Source organism: Equus quagga, chromosome 2, assembly GCF_021613505.1.
Source record: "Equus quagga isolate Etosha38 chromosome 2, UCLA_HA_Equagga_1.0, whole genome shotgun sequence".
Lineage (NCBI taxonomy): Eukaryota > Metazoa > Chordata > Mammalia > Perissodactyla > Equidae > Equus > Equus quagga.
In genome coordinates this window covers 104,680,828-104,698,475 of record NC_060268.1, presented here as the reverse complement: position 1 = coordinate 104,698,475, position 17,648 = coordinate 104,680,828, and the positions used below count along the sequence as shown (strand labels likewise).

Here is a 17,648-nt window from a genome sequence, read left to right as displayed (position 1 = left end):
CAGGGACCGGGATTCCGGTTCTGCCGTTGCCACTTGCCAGCTGGGAGAGCTCTGACAAGACGCTTCGACTCTCTGGCTTCAGTTGACTCTCATTTAAATTGGATCCAATGAGGCCCAGCTCACAGAATTGATACGAGCATTGGAGAGAAGGTATAGGAAAGATCTGCAGAAGCCATAAAGATGACTTACGATTTTTTTAATGACTTTACAAAGGCTGTGTTCAGCTGACTTGGGAAAGGGACATGCCCAGTATGTACAAGAGTACTGGGAGCTAGTAATGAGAAGACTGAGATGCGATTCTTCAGATGTCACCCAAATAAAGTGGGGCTGCCTTGTAGCCCATCCCTGCACAGAATCGCACCCAGCAGATGCAGGCGCACCACCCAGAAACAAACAAACAGCAAGCTCTCGAAACCTTTATGAAACCTTCTCCAGGCACCGTAACACAGGGCACACGCCTGAGCTGGCTCTCAGCGTGCCTTGCCTGCTTTCTCACATAATGTGTCTGTTGTCTGAATCTTTACTCTCACTCTTCAAACAAACTTCCGACAGGGTTTCTCTAAACCTCCACCCTGGCAGGCTCTTTTGTCTCACCCCTCCGTGTCCCCCGCCTTTCCATCCTGAGACTAGCTCTCAATCCTTTCAATTCAGGTCCATGGAGCCTGCTGGCTTCTCAGCTTATCTGATCACCCATCCTGCCTGCAAAAAGAGCCCAGAGGTGCATACAGTCACCCACCTGAGGGGGAGGGGAGGGCTGTGCCCATCCACGTGTTCATGCTTTTCTGTCCCTGCCACTAAAAGGAGGAGAGGGAAACAGTGGGTTTTAAAAACCGCTACCAAGGCTTCCTATGTTTCAGGTCCTGTACATCCATTACATCATTTCATTCCCACAGCTGCTCTGTGAAAGATTACAAGCCATTAGCACCAGTGGTGGAGGCTGAAACAGCCAGCGCAGCAGCAAGAGAACTCATCAGAAATAGCAGAATCAATATGCAAACCAATAAAAAGGATAACCTGCAGAACGTAGGGGCCAGAGAAGAGAAAAATGCGATGTTGCCTAGAAATGCTTATTAGTGTGAGTGATGCTAGCCCCAGGCACAGAGATTGTTGGCTGCTGTTTAATATGGACATTGTGAAACTGTAGCGGCTTTAAAAACAAACAAGATTAGATCCAGGACTGGCATGCTGGGGCAAAAAGGATGGAGGGACGGGGACGGACGGCTCAACTTTGACTTCATCCCCAACTGCATGAGTACTTTTCTGCAGCCGAAAATGAATGTCTTGTTTCTGGCCTGATGTCACGTGAATGAAAAATATGTGCATTGCTTTGCTTCGTTTTACGACTTTTCTTCTGTGGAGATGCTGGGCTGTCCCATTTCTCAGGGGTGGAAGGAGGTGTGTCGAAATGGCCAGGCCAGGGTGACGGAAGTTCAGAAAGGCTGACATGTCTGGGCATCAGACGTGATTCTTGCTGAACGTGTGGAGGACTTGTTCAGTGGGAGCCCCTGGCATGCCCCCACCTTTCTGTGTGTGGCGGGAGATGGGGAGTGAGCCCCAGGTCTGACCCGGAGGCCCCCCAGGCCTGGCACAGGCTGCAGGAAGGTTACGGAACCTGACTTGGGTTTGGCCACTTGCTCCTGAGAAGAGTTCTGGCCGGTCCAGGGGCTGACCCCAATGGCACATCTCTAGCCCCTCAGCTCTGTCAGCCCCAGATGCAGCATCCTGAGCAGCAGAGGCCAGTGAGTGAGCCTGCTGGACATGAGCACGTGCCAGCTCAGGTCACAGGCCATGCCGTGGGGACACTCACCTGCAGAGACTTGTCATACCAGCGGTTCGCCCCATTCTTGCTGCAGCCTCCGCCATGAAGGAGCTGGAGAGCCCTGTTGGTGTCGCTGAGCTCTGCGCCTCCCGGGGCATCCAGGCACACCAGGCAGACGCTGCGCTCAATCATGTCCAGCGAGTCCCGGTTGGTGGAGTCTGCAGGGCAGGCAAGCAAGGCTTAGCACCTGCCCTGCCCTGCACCTGGGATCCACTCCGCAGAGCCCCACACACCACATAGATGCCTACACGTAGGACATCCCCATCCTGAGCCCATCCTGACCCCTCCAGCCACCCCAGTGGCTGTGAAGTCAGCCAGACTGCCCTGAGCTTCTGTGCTAACCCCAGGGGCCAGCTCACCCTCAGGGTCCCTGCAAGAGGCCCGCCCTCCCGCTGCGGCCAGTTCTGCCCCCAGATGTGTGGTCACTGGTCCTGTCTGCCAGGATGAAGGGGGCTCGTACAGGGCCTTCTGCACGCACATGAGGGACATGAGACCCTCAGGCCAGCCTATGTGGGGGAGGAGCTCCTGTTCCCCATCCAACAGCACCCCCCCCTCTGGCACCCAAGAGCTACGTCTGGCACATAGGCATGTTTATTTGTCCTGAACTATAATTTTCAAACATCGTTTGCCAACATTTTAAAATTAGTCAGTTTCACATGAAAATCTGCAGTATGAGAATAAGAGGGTTGTGCCCCCCATCCCCCCGCCGCCCCAGCAGTTATTCTGATGCAGAGGGTAGATGGAAGGGTCAGGCTGCCCCGAACCTGTAGCCAGACGAGCCCACTGGGGCTGCTCCAGGCCCGTGGAATCCATGAGGACAAAGAGGCTAAAAGCTACAGAATTGTGCAGGAGATGTGTTACTAAGGGAGCTTGAGTTCTTCACAGGGAGCACTGGCCATGGGGTTCCTCCCCAAATAGAGGCGGGCTGGCCCTGTGGGCTGCCCCAGGCAGCTTCCTCCACCAGCACGGGGAGGCCCACGCAGCCAGCCCAGCGGGACCTCATCATGGCCGCCCTGGTGCAGCTGTGTTTCCCGTCTGCCAGTCAGGAGTTTACTGGGCGATTATGTTCTTTCTCTGCCATTCCATACATGGCGTGGGCATCACGACTCAATGGTGAAGGCTGTGCATTGCCCAGAGATCCAGACTTCTGGGCTGGATGCTGTAACAGGATGAAGGGCAGGGTTACCAACCCCGCCCCCAAGTTCCAGGGTATTCTCTGCATGGGAAGATGGGCTGTGTGGTGTTTGGAGGCAAAGGGGCATTGTGTGGCAGAGATCGCTAGTTGCGTGTCACAATAGTCGTTCCCCCTTTAGTCATAGAACACCTGGCTTTTAGCTTGGCACAGGGACAACTGGAACTAAAACCACCTTGCCCAGCCTCCCTTACAGCTACGGTCTAAATTCTGCCAACAAGATCTAGAAACATTATATGACAGTGTTTTCCTGGAAAACTCCTTAAAGATAATTAACATTTGCTCTTTGCCCTTCTGCCCACTTTCCTCCATCCTGCTGCCTGGAACACAGGTGTGATGGCCGGAGCTCTAGTTTCCATTTTAGACCATGAGGATGAGGGCTACACTCTTGCCATGAGATGGAGGAACCCCTAGCCACCAGGTATCAGCTCTGGCCGCCTCACCTCTGGTATACATGAAAGAGAGAGAAACTTCTATTTTCTTTAAGCCACTATTATTTTGGGTTTTCTGTCACATGTAGCCAAATCTAATCCTCGCCAGGACCGTCTGGGGGTGGCAGGTTCACGCCCTCACACTGCAGGAATTAGCTGGAGCTGAGAGGCTGCATCCTTGCTCTGCCACAGTCCTCTCTCATTTATTCAGCCCCTTGGCCCCTGCAATTATCTAAATTCCAGGTCCCTGTTCAGAGGGCTACTCTTGTCATCACATAGACACATTCGGGGCTGAGGATCCCTCTGAGATGACAGTTGAGCCCTCCCCCCCACCACTGTGCTCCCACTTGTCCCAGCATCAAGGCAGGCACTTGGGTGTCCTTGGTCCTGAGTGCTGGCCCTTCTCTTTCCTGTCCTCAGCTCTGTGCCCCTTGATTCTGAGCCTGGGACACAGCCCTCTGCTTGTGCAGCCACATGCACCCCTCAGCTCCTGTCCCTTCCCCTCCCCACTGGGATCCCAGTGACTGTTGAATCCAAACTCCTCCTTTCAGAGCCTGTAGTTCTAGAGGCTTCTGTTCTTCCCGAGCATCAAGCCAAGACTTGGGCCACCGTCTCTCACGTCTGTCTGGAATCTGCCTTCTGAAGTCCAGGGAATGTGTGGGAGCAGGCTCAGGATCGCCCGCAGCCTCTGTTCGCCAGCCGGGTCCTACCCGTGGGTTGGAACCAGGCACAGCAGCACCTTCCCCAGTCAGTGGGAGGCTGAGTCCACGCAGGGCCTGATGCTGCCATGGGGAACCACATCAGGAGCTCCCCCATCCTTCCTTCTGTCCAGCAAGGGACCTGGGTGGCCCTTGGTGATGTCCCATCCGCTCGCCCTGGCCTCTCTGGGCTGCACCCTTGCTTGGGCACATGGCTAGTTCCCTCTCCTGGTGCAGTCAGCCTGGAGTGGGGCGATCCCTAAGACCCTCCCACCCCAGGTCTCCTCGACACCTGCTGAGCTCACGGATGCTAAAACCACCTGTGCTGTACGTTGCTCTGTCAGGTGGCTTCTCCAGCTTCCCGAGAGGTGTCCACACGTCCTCACGTGAAAGGACTCACCCAGCGCCTTCCTCCCACTTCTTGCAAATCCTCGGGGAAGGAGGTGTCTCTCACAGCAGGCCTTCTACTCTGGGAAGGAGGGGGACCAGCGAGCCAGCCCATTCTGGGGTTATCCGTTCCCCTTCCTGTCTAGAATTAGGGTTAGGAGAGCAGTGTACTTTTAGGACCACTCTGGACTGTCCTGTGGGGCCGGGATGACTCATCGCCTTCGGAACGGCCTCTTGGGCTTTCCTGGCTGATCAACTTCAGGGCTTTGGGCCACGTTCTGAGGATTGAAAGGTGAATGAGACCCAGTCGCGGCCCTGGGGAAATTCCCCTTCCTTCTGCTCCTTAAGTGTGGTGCAGTCACCGCGCCACCCTCTTCAACCTGAAACGGCTCCTACTGCCCACGAGGTAGGATCCAAACTTCTAAACATGGCCCTCTGGGCTCCACGGCTCACCTCCGGGGTCACCTTCCCTGAGTCCCTGCCTGGAGCTCCCGCCAGCCTCCTGCTACTCCCTGGACACTTGTGCACATTCGTCTCCTCACCTTAGCACAGGCTGTCCCCTAGAACGGGGCCCTTCTCCTGCTCTTCTTATCAACGCCCTGCTCGTAAAATTATCCCAAGCTCCCTAATCCTCTAATGGTGCTGGCTCTGCCCCCGGCACGGGTGGGAGCAGCCCAGATGGAGCCTCTGCCCTCCAGCCTCCTCACACCCGGAGCATGCCAGCTCAGCCACCTGCTCAGTGCAGACGAGGAGCCGCTGCTCTGTCCACCAGGACGACCTAACATAGCACCCGAACCCAGGGGTGGACTGGCCCCTCCTACACACACTGCCTCCTACTGCAGAGGGCGTGACCCCACCAGTGTCCCCAGAGCCCATGCTTCAAGCAGTCACTGCCAGTCCAGCTCCCAGAGCCCTGATCTGGTCCCCTCCCCCATGCCCGTGAGCTCGCAGAGGGTGGGACCTGGGTCTCCAGCCCAAGTGGGCACAGGAAAGGGTCTACGGCTGGCAATGGACTTGAGTGTGCATGGACAGGCGAGGCTGAGCTCTGTGTGCACAGCTCAGAAAGGGAGCCCAGATGGCTAATAGGAAAGGTCTGCGACCCCTCAAGTGTCAGAGAACCACTACCTTCAGGGCATGGAGCTTCATGGGATGGGAGGGTGAAGGGTGGGGAGGAGATGGACACAGGGAAGGGATCTCTTACTCTCTGCAGGGCTCTCAGCCCTGGCGCTCTCTCCTCCGGTAGGAGTCCCTGCCAATTGCCATGGTGCCCCGCCCTCCACTGTGTGCTCTTCTGGGGGGTCCTTTGGGCTCCCAGGCTGGCCAGTGACTTCAAAGCACGGGGAGGCCTTGGCCAGGCCTGGGTCAGATTCAAATAGGCAGAGAGGAAGGGAGAAGCACGTCAGGAGGAAGATAACAGTGTGGGGAAAGGCTCTGAGAGCTGGGGAGTAGAAACCTAAGCTTGCGGGTGGAGTTTGTGGGTGAGCAGACCCCCCCAGGCTGCAGTTTGACCCCAGCTTCCGGGTGCAGGCATGCAGGATCTAGGCCAGGCTGGAAGAACACAGTGAAGGGATGCTTTTCGCTAACCTTTGTCGGGCTCCCACTCAGATTGTGCTAGGCATCCATCTCGGCACTCCTATTGATGAATATGAGATAGGCATTAATATCATCCCCATTCACGGGGGGAGCAGAGAAGCTAAATGTCTTGCCTGAGGTAATCCCATAAATGGAGGGAGCTGGACTTGATCCCAGGCAGCCGACCACAATGCCCAGACGGGGAGCAGATCAACAAGGGCCGTGAATGGCAGGCTCGGGAATGTGGCCTTCATCTAGCCACACCAGAGAGCCACTGAAGGACCATGGGTAGAGGTTGATATGGTCAGAGCAGAGTCTAGGATGTCTAGCAGCTTAAGGAGGATGTGGGCCTGGAGCCTGGCCAAGGGGCCATGGGCAGCCCCAATGCTGCACACCTTGGCCCTGTTGAGCTCACCTCGGTGAGCTGTGAGAGCCCAGGCTTGGTATCTGCCTACACCAAGCTTTCCTTAGAAACAGCCCCAAGGCCAGTGTGGAGCGAGAAAGCCGCAGCTCCCCAGGAAGCCCACAGCAGGCCTGTCCAGCCAGGAGGCTAGGGAGCAGGCCTGATGCAACCTCTGGGCAAGAAAGTAGAAGATTGACACTCTCCTTCCCAGCTGGGCAACTCGAGGCTGGCAGCAAAAAAGGACAGCTCCCCGGGCATCAGGCCCCAGCCACCTCCAGGCAGGAGAGAGGGACCCCTGAGGAGGGGCTGAGCCATCACCGCCGCATGCAGGTCATGCAAGGCCCCGCAGCTCTGCACCAACCAACAGGAACCAGGACCTGACTCATTAGACACAGTGAAATGGGAGCAGGACAGCAGAGCTGGGTGCCAGGTGGCCTTGCAAATGAACGCCCTGCGTATGAGTAGCTGATCGGTCAGATGCTGACAAGTTTATCGTGTAAGGCAGAAAATGAACTACACCCGAACTCATCCACCATGACTCCGGCCCAAATGTAATAGAAACTCGGGGCGGTGGGCTGCAGGCACGCGGCGGGAGCCGTTTGTCTTGTGACATCCTCATCGAGCACACGGAGGCTCATTTAATGGGGTAAATCCATCTTCCTCAAGGAGCCCCTGCTTAATAGTGAGAAGTCGGAGTTGAGTAATAGGAGGAGCTGGCCCTGCCACCCACGCCTGGGGAGTTGGCAGCTTCGATGATGCAGAAATTCCAGAGGCCACGAGGCCTTGGAGGCCCCAGGAGCTTCTGTTAGAGGTGGAAAGCTTACACACTGTGACTAAGATGAACAAAGACGAAATGAATGCAGCACTTCTGCCTTTGGAGGGCTGCAGAACTCTCCGGAGCTGCTCTCCCACACATTCACCAGTGCACGCGCATGCACACACACACACACACACACAGCCCTCTCTAGGACACTTGCCCTCTCTGATCTATTCCCTGGGAAGATGCCTAGTCAGATTTCTACTGTCCTGCCTCACATGGTCCAGGCAGATGGAGGCACCGGGCTCCTTCTCTGAGGCTGAGAGCTTCTAAACCTTTGTCAGTCCCATCTGAGCATCTTTCCTCCCCATAAGAAGGGTCATATTTTCTTTTGGGAGGAAAATCTGCCATCATGCACATATTCTCTATTCTATGGCATACAGGGTAATCTTTATGCGCCCAGTCCCCAGAGGCTATGAGAATTCCAACACGAGCATTTCTTGCCCAGTGAAATTTGGTCTTGCAAATCAGAACTGCTTTGACTTGAGTTACAAAAGCCTCTTTGAAGAGGCCAAGAGAGAGGGACTTCTGCTTCCGGGAAGATCAAGTGGACCTTTCCCTATTCCTCCCACTGAAAGCCCTGGGCACTACATTTTAAAAAAATGTAGGAAGACTCTGAAAGATGGAGAGAGGAGGGCAGAGCAGCTAGGGACCTCAGAACCCAGGGAACAACGTGATGGTGGGTCCCTTGGCTGTTACGGACTGAATTGTATCCTCTCCCCACCAAATTCTTCTGTCGAAGCCCTAATCCCCAGTGTGATTACATTTAGAGACAGGGCGTTTAAAGAGGTAATTAAGGTTAAAGGAGATCATACGGTGGGACCCTATGGGACCCTAAACCGAGAAGACGGTTGTCCTTATAAGAGGAGGAAAAGACACCAGGGAAGCATGTGCACAGAGAAGAGACCGTGTGAGGATATAGTGAGACGGCAGTCATCTCCAAGCCGGGCAGAAAGACCTCAGGAGAAACCAACCCTGCCGACACCTTGATCTTGGACTTCTAGCCTCCTGAGCCATGAGAAATAAATTGCTGTTGTTTGATCCACTCAGTCTGTGTATTTGTTATGGTAGCCCTAACACCGGCTTTTCTGTTTGACCTAAAATATCCCAACAACATGAAAACACAAACAAGTGGACCAAAAAAAGCCCAGCAAAAGCCTACTCTCTTTAAAAGGACCAGGTAAGGGGTAGACTAGCAAGACAGAAAACTTTTAGGTAACAACCCCCCACCGCATGCCAGACAAGGCTGAGTGTGGAGTCTGTAATGAAGCATCTCAACCTCTGGTGGTATCAGAGAAGGCATGGTCTCAGATGGAAGCTGGGACTTCCATCTCCATCCACCAACCACCATCCAAGCTGCTCCCCTTACAGTAGAGACCAGGGAGGAGCCTGAATTCCCAACCCCCACCACCAGGAACTAGGAGTCCCATCACTCCTGCGGTCATTACAGGCCACACAAATAACCCGGGCTTCTCCCCGCACCTGGCTGTAACAAGGCAGTGCCCGCCTGCTTCCTCTGCTGGAGCAACGTCAGAGGAAGCCCATTAAAACAGGAGCTTTAAATAAGATCCAGGGTCTCATATCTAATACATCCAGGTTTCAATAGACAATCACATGTCATGCCAAGAACCAGAGAAAGCTCAACTTGAGGAAAAAACACAATCAGTAGAATCTGAGATAACACAGATGCTCGAATTACATGACAAATATTTTTACATCAGTCATCACAAATATGCTTCCACAACCAACTAGGGACACATTTGAAACAAACGAAAAAAAGGGGAAAGTCTTGACTAAGAAATAAAAGATATAAAGAAAAGCAAATGAAAGTGTTAGAACTGAAAAATATAATAGCCAATATAAAAAGCTCAGTGGATGGGCTTGACAGCAGAATGTAGGGGGCAGAGAAAAGAATTAGTGAACTTGAAGATAAAACCATAGAAATTAGCCAGTCTAAACAGAGACAAAGCAGACTAAGAAAAAGAGAACAGAGCCTAAGGGATCCGTGGAACAAAAAATATAACAATCATGTCGCTGGAGTCCTAGAAGGAGAGGAAAAAGAGCAGGGCAGGGAAGAACTCAGAGAAATAATGGCTGAAAACTTCCCAAATTTGGCAAAAGACACAAACCTAAAGATTCAAGAAGCTCAGTTAATCCCAAGCAGGATAAAGTCAAAGAAATCCACACTAAGACGTATCATAGTCAAACTTCTGAAAACTGAAGACAAAGAAAAAAATCTTGAAAGCAGAGAGAGAGAGAAATGACACTTTACCTTTAGGGGAAAAAACAATGCAAATTATAGCATATTTCTCTCCAGAAACCATGAAGGCTGGTAGGAAGTGGCACAACCTTTTTCAAGCACTGAAAGAAATGAATTATCAACACAGAATTCTATGTCTAGCAAAAATATCCTTCAGGAATGAGGGAGAAAATAAAAACATTCTCAGATGAGGAAAAATTAAGAGAATTTGTCCCCAGCAGAGCTACCCTAAAAGGATGCCTAGAGGAATTTCTCTCACAAAGAAAGGAAATTGTATAAAAAAAGGAACATTGGAACATCAAAAGGAAGAAAGAACAACAGAAAGAGTAAAAATCTTAGTAAATAATTTTTCATTTTCTTTTTGAGTTTTTAAAATTATATTTCACAGTTGAAGCAAAAATTATAACACTGCCTAATATGGTTCTAAATTTATATTAGAGGAAATATTTAAGATGATTATATTATAAATGGAGGAGAGTAAAGGGATGTAAAAGGTGGTAAACTTTCTACATTTCACGAGAACTGGCAAAATTTCAACACCAATAGATTGTGATATATTATGTATATATAAGGTAATGCCTATAGAATCCACTAGAAAAAGCTATACAAATGGATACACTAAAAAACACTACAGATAAATCAAAACGGAATTCTAAAAAATGTTCAAGTAACCCACAGGAAGGCAGGAAAAAGAAAGCAAGAACTGAAAAACAGAGCAAACAAAACATAAAATGGCAGAGTTAAACCCAAGCATATTAATAATTACACTGATAGAAATTGACAGAGTAGATTAAAAATCATGTCCCAGCTATATGCTATCTACAAGAAACTCACATCAAATATAACGATATAGGTTGGTTGAAAGTCAAGGAAAAGAAAAAGATATATCAAGCAAACATTAATCAAAAGAAAACAAGAGTGGCTATATTAATATCGGGTTAAGTTAACTTCAGAGCAAAGAGAAGTATCAGAGACACTGAGGGATGTTACATCCGCCAAGAATATATAGCAATCCTAAATATGTATCAAATATACCACAAAATAAATGAAGCAAAAACTGACAGAACTGAAGGGAGAAATAGACAAATCCACAATCATATTTGGAGACTTCAACACCCCTTTCTCGATAATTGATACAACAACTAGACAGAAAGTCAGTAGGGATACAGAAGAACTCAACACCATCAATCAACAGGACTGACATTTATAGAGCATTCCACCCAAAACCGCAGAATACACACCCTTTTCCAGTGCCCTGAGAACACACATGCCAAGGGTGACCATCGTGTCCGAGGCCGTGAAACATCCTCAACAGATTGAAAAGAATTGAAATCATACAAAATGTGTTCTCTGACCACTGGAATCAAAGTAAAAATAAATAAGAGAAAAAGTTCCAAACAGTTGATAACTAAATGACACTCTTCCAAATAATCCAGGAGTCAAGAGGGAGTCTTAAGAGAAATTTTTTAAAAAGCATTGAAATTAATGAAAATGTACATATGCCCTATCAAAATTTGGGAGACACAGCTAAAGCACCATTGAGAGGGAAATGTATAGCACACATGCTGACATCAGAAAAGAGAAGTCTCAAATGAATGATATAAGTTCTCACTTCAAGGATCTAGAAAAAGAAGAGCAAAATAAACCCAAAGCAAGCAGAAGGAAGGAAATAACAAAGAACAGAAATCAATGAAATTAAAATAGAAGAAAAAAGAAAATCAATGAAAAGAAAGCTGGTCCCTTTAAAAGATCAATCAAATCTCTAGCAAGACTAACAAAGAAAAACAAAAGGGAGAAAAGACACAATATCAAGGATGAAATAGGGCAATCACTACCGAGCCTGCAGACATCAAAAGGACAATGAGGAAATACTATGAACAACTCTACAGACAAGAATTTGACAACTTAGATGAAATGGACCAATCCTTTGAAAAGTATAAACTATCACAATGAACCAAATACGAAATAGATAATTTGGATAGTCCTGTTAACTGTTAGAGAAATTGAATTTGTAAGTTTAAAACTCCAGAAAAAAGAAATCTCCAGGCCCAGATGGTTTCACTGGGAAATTCTACCAAACATTTAAGGAAGAAATAACACCAATGTACACAATTTCTTCCAGATCATATAAAAGGAGGAGACACTTCTCAATTCATTTTATGAACCCAGTGTTACCCTGACACTGTAACAAGCTAAAGACAGTACAAAAAACAAAACAAAACAAAAACACAAAAACCAACCATTTATAGACCAATAACTCTCATGAATGTACATACAAAAAAATAGAACAATAGTGGCCAGCCCACTGGTGTAGTGGTTAAGTTTACACACTCTGCTTCAGCAGCCCAGGGTTCACGGGTTTGGATCCTGGGTTTGGACCTATATACCACTCATTAAGCCATGCTGTGGTGGCGTCCACAAAATAGGCATACAAAATAGAGGAAGACTGGCACAGATGCTAGTTCAGCGACAATCTTTCTCAAGCAAAGAGAGTAAGATTGGCAACAGATGTTAGCTCAGGGCCAATCTTCCTCACCAAAAAAAAAAAAAATACATATATATGTGTGTGTGTATATATATATATACACAGAGAGAGAGAACAATATATAAGCAAATAGAACTAAGCAACTTATAAAAATTATACACCATGACTAAGTGGGGCTTCCTTTATGGATGCAAGGCTGGTTCGATGTTTGAAAATTAATCAATGTAATCCACCTTATTAACAGGGTAAAGGTGCACATATGTATGGTGACAGACAAAAATTAGACTTCTGGTGGTGAGCACAATGAAGTCTGTTCAGAAATTGATAAACAATAATGTACACCCGAAATTACACAATGTCATAAACCATTATGATTGCAATAAAATTACTGGAAATAAAAAAGAAAAACCACCTCATGAGAGCAATTGATGCAGTAAAAATATCTGACAAGATTCACCATCTATTCATGATAAAAATCTCAAAAAACTGGGAATAGAAGGGAACTTCCTCAACTTCATAAAGAAAATCTACAAAAAAGGTTATAGCTAACATCATACTTAAAGGTGAAAGACTGCATGCTGTCTGCCCAAGATTAGGAACAAGAAAGGATACCCACTCTTACCACTGCTCTTTAATGTAGTACTGGAAGTCCTGGCCAGTGCAATAAGGCAAGAAAGGGAATAAAAGGGATACAGATCAGAAAGAAAAAGCAACTGTCCCTGTTTTCACACAACATGATTGCTTATGTAGAAAATTCTAAGGAATCTACAAAAACAACGATAAAACCAAAACCTCCTAGAACTCATAAATGAGTTCAACAGTTCATAGGATAAGAGATAAACATACAAAAATCAATTGTGTTTCTGTATACCCGAAATGTATGCAAACACCAAAATTAAAAATGCAATACCATTACAATCATGCAAAACAAATTAAATACTTCAGTGTAAATCTAATAAAGCTGTAAGGATTTGCGTGCTGAAACTACAAAACACTAATGAAAGGAAGCAAAGATCTAAGCAAATGGGGAGATATACCATGTTCGCGCATCAGAAGACAACACAGTGAAGGTGTCAGCTCTCCACAGACTGATGCACAAGTTTAACACGGCTCCCGTCAAAATCCCAGCATGACTTTTTGTAAATATGGACAAGATCGTTCTAAAATCTGTGTGGAAAGGCAAAGGAACTAGACTAGCTAAAAGAATTTAGAAAAAAGAATAAAGTTGGCGAAATCAGTATATCCAATTTCAAGACTTATTATACAGCTACATAACCAAGAATGTGTAGTACTGGCAGAGAGACGAGCATATAGATCAACGGAAGAGAATAGAAAACCTCACAATAGACCCACATTAATATGCCCAACTGATTTTGACAAAGAAGCAAAAGTAATTCAATGGAGGAAGGATGGCCTTCTCCACGATTGTTGCTGGAGCAATGGGACATCCATAGGCCAAAAACCAAACCAACTCGAATATAAATCTCACATCTCATAAAACTTAATTCAAAATAGATCAACTTAAATATATAATGTAATACGTATTATAAAATTTTTAGAAAAAACATAGGAGAAAATATTTGGGATCTAGGGCTAGGCAAAGAATTCTTAGACTTGACACCCAATGCACGATCTATAAAAGGAAACATTTATAAATTGGACTTGATCAAAACTAACCACAGTTACTCAGTGAAACAGCCTGCTAAGAAGAGGAAAAGATAAGCTACAGATTAGGAGAAAATATAAAACCATATATCTAATAAGGGCTAGAAAAGAATATATAAACAACTTTCAGAACTCACAGGAAAAAAAAAAAGAAAAAGAAAAAACCCAAATCCAAACAATCCAATTAGAAAATGAGCAAAAGACACGAAATGATATTTCACTAAAGAGGATATATGAATTAGCACATAAAAAGATATTCATCATCATTTGTCATTGGAGAAACGTAAATTAAAACTGCAATAAATAACTACACACCTGTCAGAGTGGCTAAATGAAAAATCATGACAACACCAAATGCTGGCGAGGATGCAGAGAAACTGGGTCACTTATGCATTGCTGGTGAGAATGGAAAACGGTGCAGCTGCTCTGGAAAACATTTTAGCAGCTCCTTAAAAAATAAACATGTGGCTATCATATGACCTAGAAATTTCATTCCTGGGCATTTTTCCTGAAATGAAAACTTATGATCACACAAAAGCCTATACATATATGTTCATAGCGGCTTTATTTGTAATAGCCAGAAAGTAGAAACAACTCAGTGTCCTTCAGTGGGTGAATGGTTACATTACACATTATGATACATCCACACCACAGACTACATAAATAAAAAAGAATGAACTGTTGACACAGGCAACAGCTTGGATGACTCTCCAGAGAATCATCCTGAGTGAAAAAAAGCCAATCTCAGAAGGTTACATACCATATGATTCCATTTATATAACATTCTTGAAACAGTAACACAGAAATGAAGAATGGATTAGTGGTTGCCACGGGTTGAGGAAGGGTGGGGCTGGGAGGGAAGTGGGCGTGGCTATAAAGGGCGACGCCTGGAATCCTTGTGGGGACGAGAATGTCTGTATCTTGACTGCATCAATGTTAATATCTGGATTGTGATATTGCACTATGGTTTTGCAAGATGTGGGCATTGGGAAAAAAGGGTACAAGTGACATTCTTTCTTACAAGTGCGTGTGCATCTGCAATTATCCCAAAGTACGTTTAACTTAATTAAAAAAAAAAAAAAGAACCCAAGAGCCAAGAATTGCTCTTTCCTCTGGGTTCTAACCACTCTTCCCACAAAGTCAGATTTAAAGAGCTATCGTATTTTCAGAATTAGGGGAGAGGTGGCGAGTGGAGGAGGGCAGGAGACACACAAAAACGCCTTCCAGCTACCTCGTACCCATATATCATTGCGCTGCCCGTGAGATGGAACCTGAGCACCAGAAAGACCACGACCAGGGAGGAATGAAAGAGGAGACATGTCTGGGGTGTGCACACAGAGTGTGGGGTATGTGGGAGCCTGGGGAAGGAAAAGAGCATCCGGGTGCAAACAAAAGGCTAGGGTTCTACACGAGGACTACAGGCCACTCAGCCTGAGGTCACAGGCCACTGTCACTGAACCACATGGACAGTGCCCTGTCAACAGGGGCCCATTTTCACTTCACCAAATTTTTCCAGAGAGGTTGTGGGCCTTGGGCTAAACATCCTCAGAGTGTTTCCCCAAATCTCATAAGAGTTATCATTTAGAGAACACCCTCTATGCGCCAGGCACCAGACGACACGCTTTGCAGCCCCTCTGCAGCCCACCAGTCATATCCACAGGATGGGGCTCCATCTCCATATTCTAGCCCACGCAGCCAGGCTCCAGGGGACAGCAAGGAGGGGCAGGTCAAGCCCAGCCCTCTTGCCCTGGACCACGTGCCTTTCCCTGTCTGGATGCTCTGGTCCATAAAAGCCTTCTTGCCTCCACTGTGGGACGGAGGCGGGGAGGCATTGGCCCCAGTGCCCCCACCCCCACACCCCAAGAAAACAGCCTTCAGCCTGAGAGCCTAGGAGGTATTTCTGGGCCAATTAAATCAGAGAGGCTGTTATTGCTAATGTGTAATTGGTTTTAAAATCAGCAGACTTGCCTATCCCTGGATGACAATATTTAAATAGCAAAATGCCCCATCCCGAGTGGTTCTTGTAAACCATGACCAAAGCCTTGTGCAGATGCAGGCACCTTCTGTCAGCTCCCTCCTTGAAAGCAGTGGCTCAGCTCTAATTGGTTGCTGGGGATAAATATTTACGGGACTGTGTAAACGGAGGCATCTGCCTCTAAAGTCTGTTTGCAGGATCTCCACGGCAGTACCCAGGAAAGCCAGCAGGCTGGGAGGGGGCAGCTCTCTGAGCTGGCCATCCTTTTCTTCAAATTGACAAGCGCTGTAGTCTTCCAGACTCAGGGCTGAATGTCTAATTAAATTTCCAGGCCAGGATAACGGTGTTGGCTCCTCCTGGGTTCAGGAAGGCCACAGCTCCGTGGCCTGGTGGAGAGGGAGGTCCTGAGAGCATGCACGTGCCCCTCCCGAGGCCCCGAATCCCATCCCTGCTTCCTGGGCCCTCGGGAGACAGATGCCTCCGGGTCAGTCCCAGCTCCAACACTGGCCACCTGAAGGGTGGGGACTACGTCAACCTGTGGCAGACACAGCCTCCTCTGTTCTGTAGGGATGACATCCCCACCTCACGTTACAGACACACACACCCACGCGCACACACTGTAACGACAACTTAAAGCAACAAGGGACAGAAAGTGCCCAGGACAGGGCCCAGCATCAAGGGGACCTCCATGTACAGTAGCTGCTAATATCTGAATAAGTGGGTCCCCATCTGAGCTGCGCATGAGGGTGCTTTAAAAGTACACATTCCTTGGCGTCACTCCTGTCCCACTGGAAAATCGATGGGAGTCAGGAATCCGGGTTTTTTTAAGGAGCTCTCCAGATGATCCTCATGTCGCCGGTCAGCCCCAGTCGCACTGACCTTAACCCTCCTGGGCTTAGCCTCAAGTCCCACTGGCCACAGGAAGCCCTCCTGGGCTATGACAGGCAGAGGGGTGAGGCCCCCAAATTCCCTCAGGGCTCCTGTTGGAGACATTCCTTTGGTTTTATCCCGTCCACACTCGTCCTAACAATTCTGCTTATTCAGGTCTCCCCAGCAAGACTGCAGGCCTCTGGGGGGCAGTGATGGTCCTGCCGGGTCTCGTAGCCCTTGTTTCCCCAGGAGGGCACTCGGCATTGGCTGCGGATGATCAGGATGCTGATAGAGACGGCAATACCCACACTCATCCTGTACCGTGTCCTCACTGAGCTCTGTGTCAGAAGTGCGTGTGAGGGGCTATGGGGTGTGGGGACACAGGGCACAGAGGAAGGACATGGGCTTTTCGGCAGACAGTTGGCTCCACTGCTCATGGAGTGTGCCACACGGACAGTTACTGGACCTCCATGAGCTCCACTCTCTCAGTGTCACAGCAGAGGGCCAGGCTGGGGAGCCTGGGAGCTCACAGAGGAAGCCGTCCTGGTTGGGGGGCAGGGTGGAGGCTCAGGGACCGTCTCTCAATGGAGAGAGGGTTGACGAAGTCAATCACCCCACTGGGCCTCAGTGGACCCTATGAGAATTCAGGGGTGGATTTTGTCTGAGCTCAGGGACCTCAGTCCAGGCCTCCGCCAGGACAAGAGAAGCTCAGCCTGGCCGAGGTCTATCACCGGACAGCACCTGACTGGGCCCAGTGCCCATGGGCATTGTTTCTTTGCCCAGGTCCCAGGAGGGGAGAACTTGGGACTTCAGCTGAGATGCCCTGAAAAGCTCAACCCATCCCACAATGTTAATTGTGACACTGTTGTGGTCCAGAAAGACCCCCCCCCCCCCACCCAACAACAAGCCCCCACAACCACAGCCAGGCAGCCACGCCTGGAAGCAGGAGAAAGTAGTTTCCCAGAAGTTAAGGATTTGGGAGCACTGTTTGCAATGATGGCCACCCTTCCTGGGTCTCTGGCTGGCACTCCCATGCCCTGTTGCTCTGGTATCCCCTGTGCGGACTCAGCCCTC

General features: G+C 48.5%; 1 protein-coding gene across 1 annotated transcript in view; it reads right to left on the bottom strand.

Moving 5' to 3' along the window:
• CHAT (choline O-acetyltransferase) overlaps nucleotides 1-17,648 on the bottom strand; it is a 46,695-nt gene that overhangs the window by 14,352 nt on the left and 14,695 nt on the right. Inside the window, exon 7 of the mRNA XM_046654992.1 lies at nucleotides 1,808-1,977. Coding sequence (XP_046510948.1) covers nucleotides 1,808-1,977 — 170 coding nt within the window. The remainder of the gene's footprint in view (nucleotides 1-1,807; nucleotides 1,978-17,648) is intronic.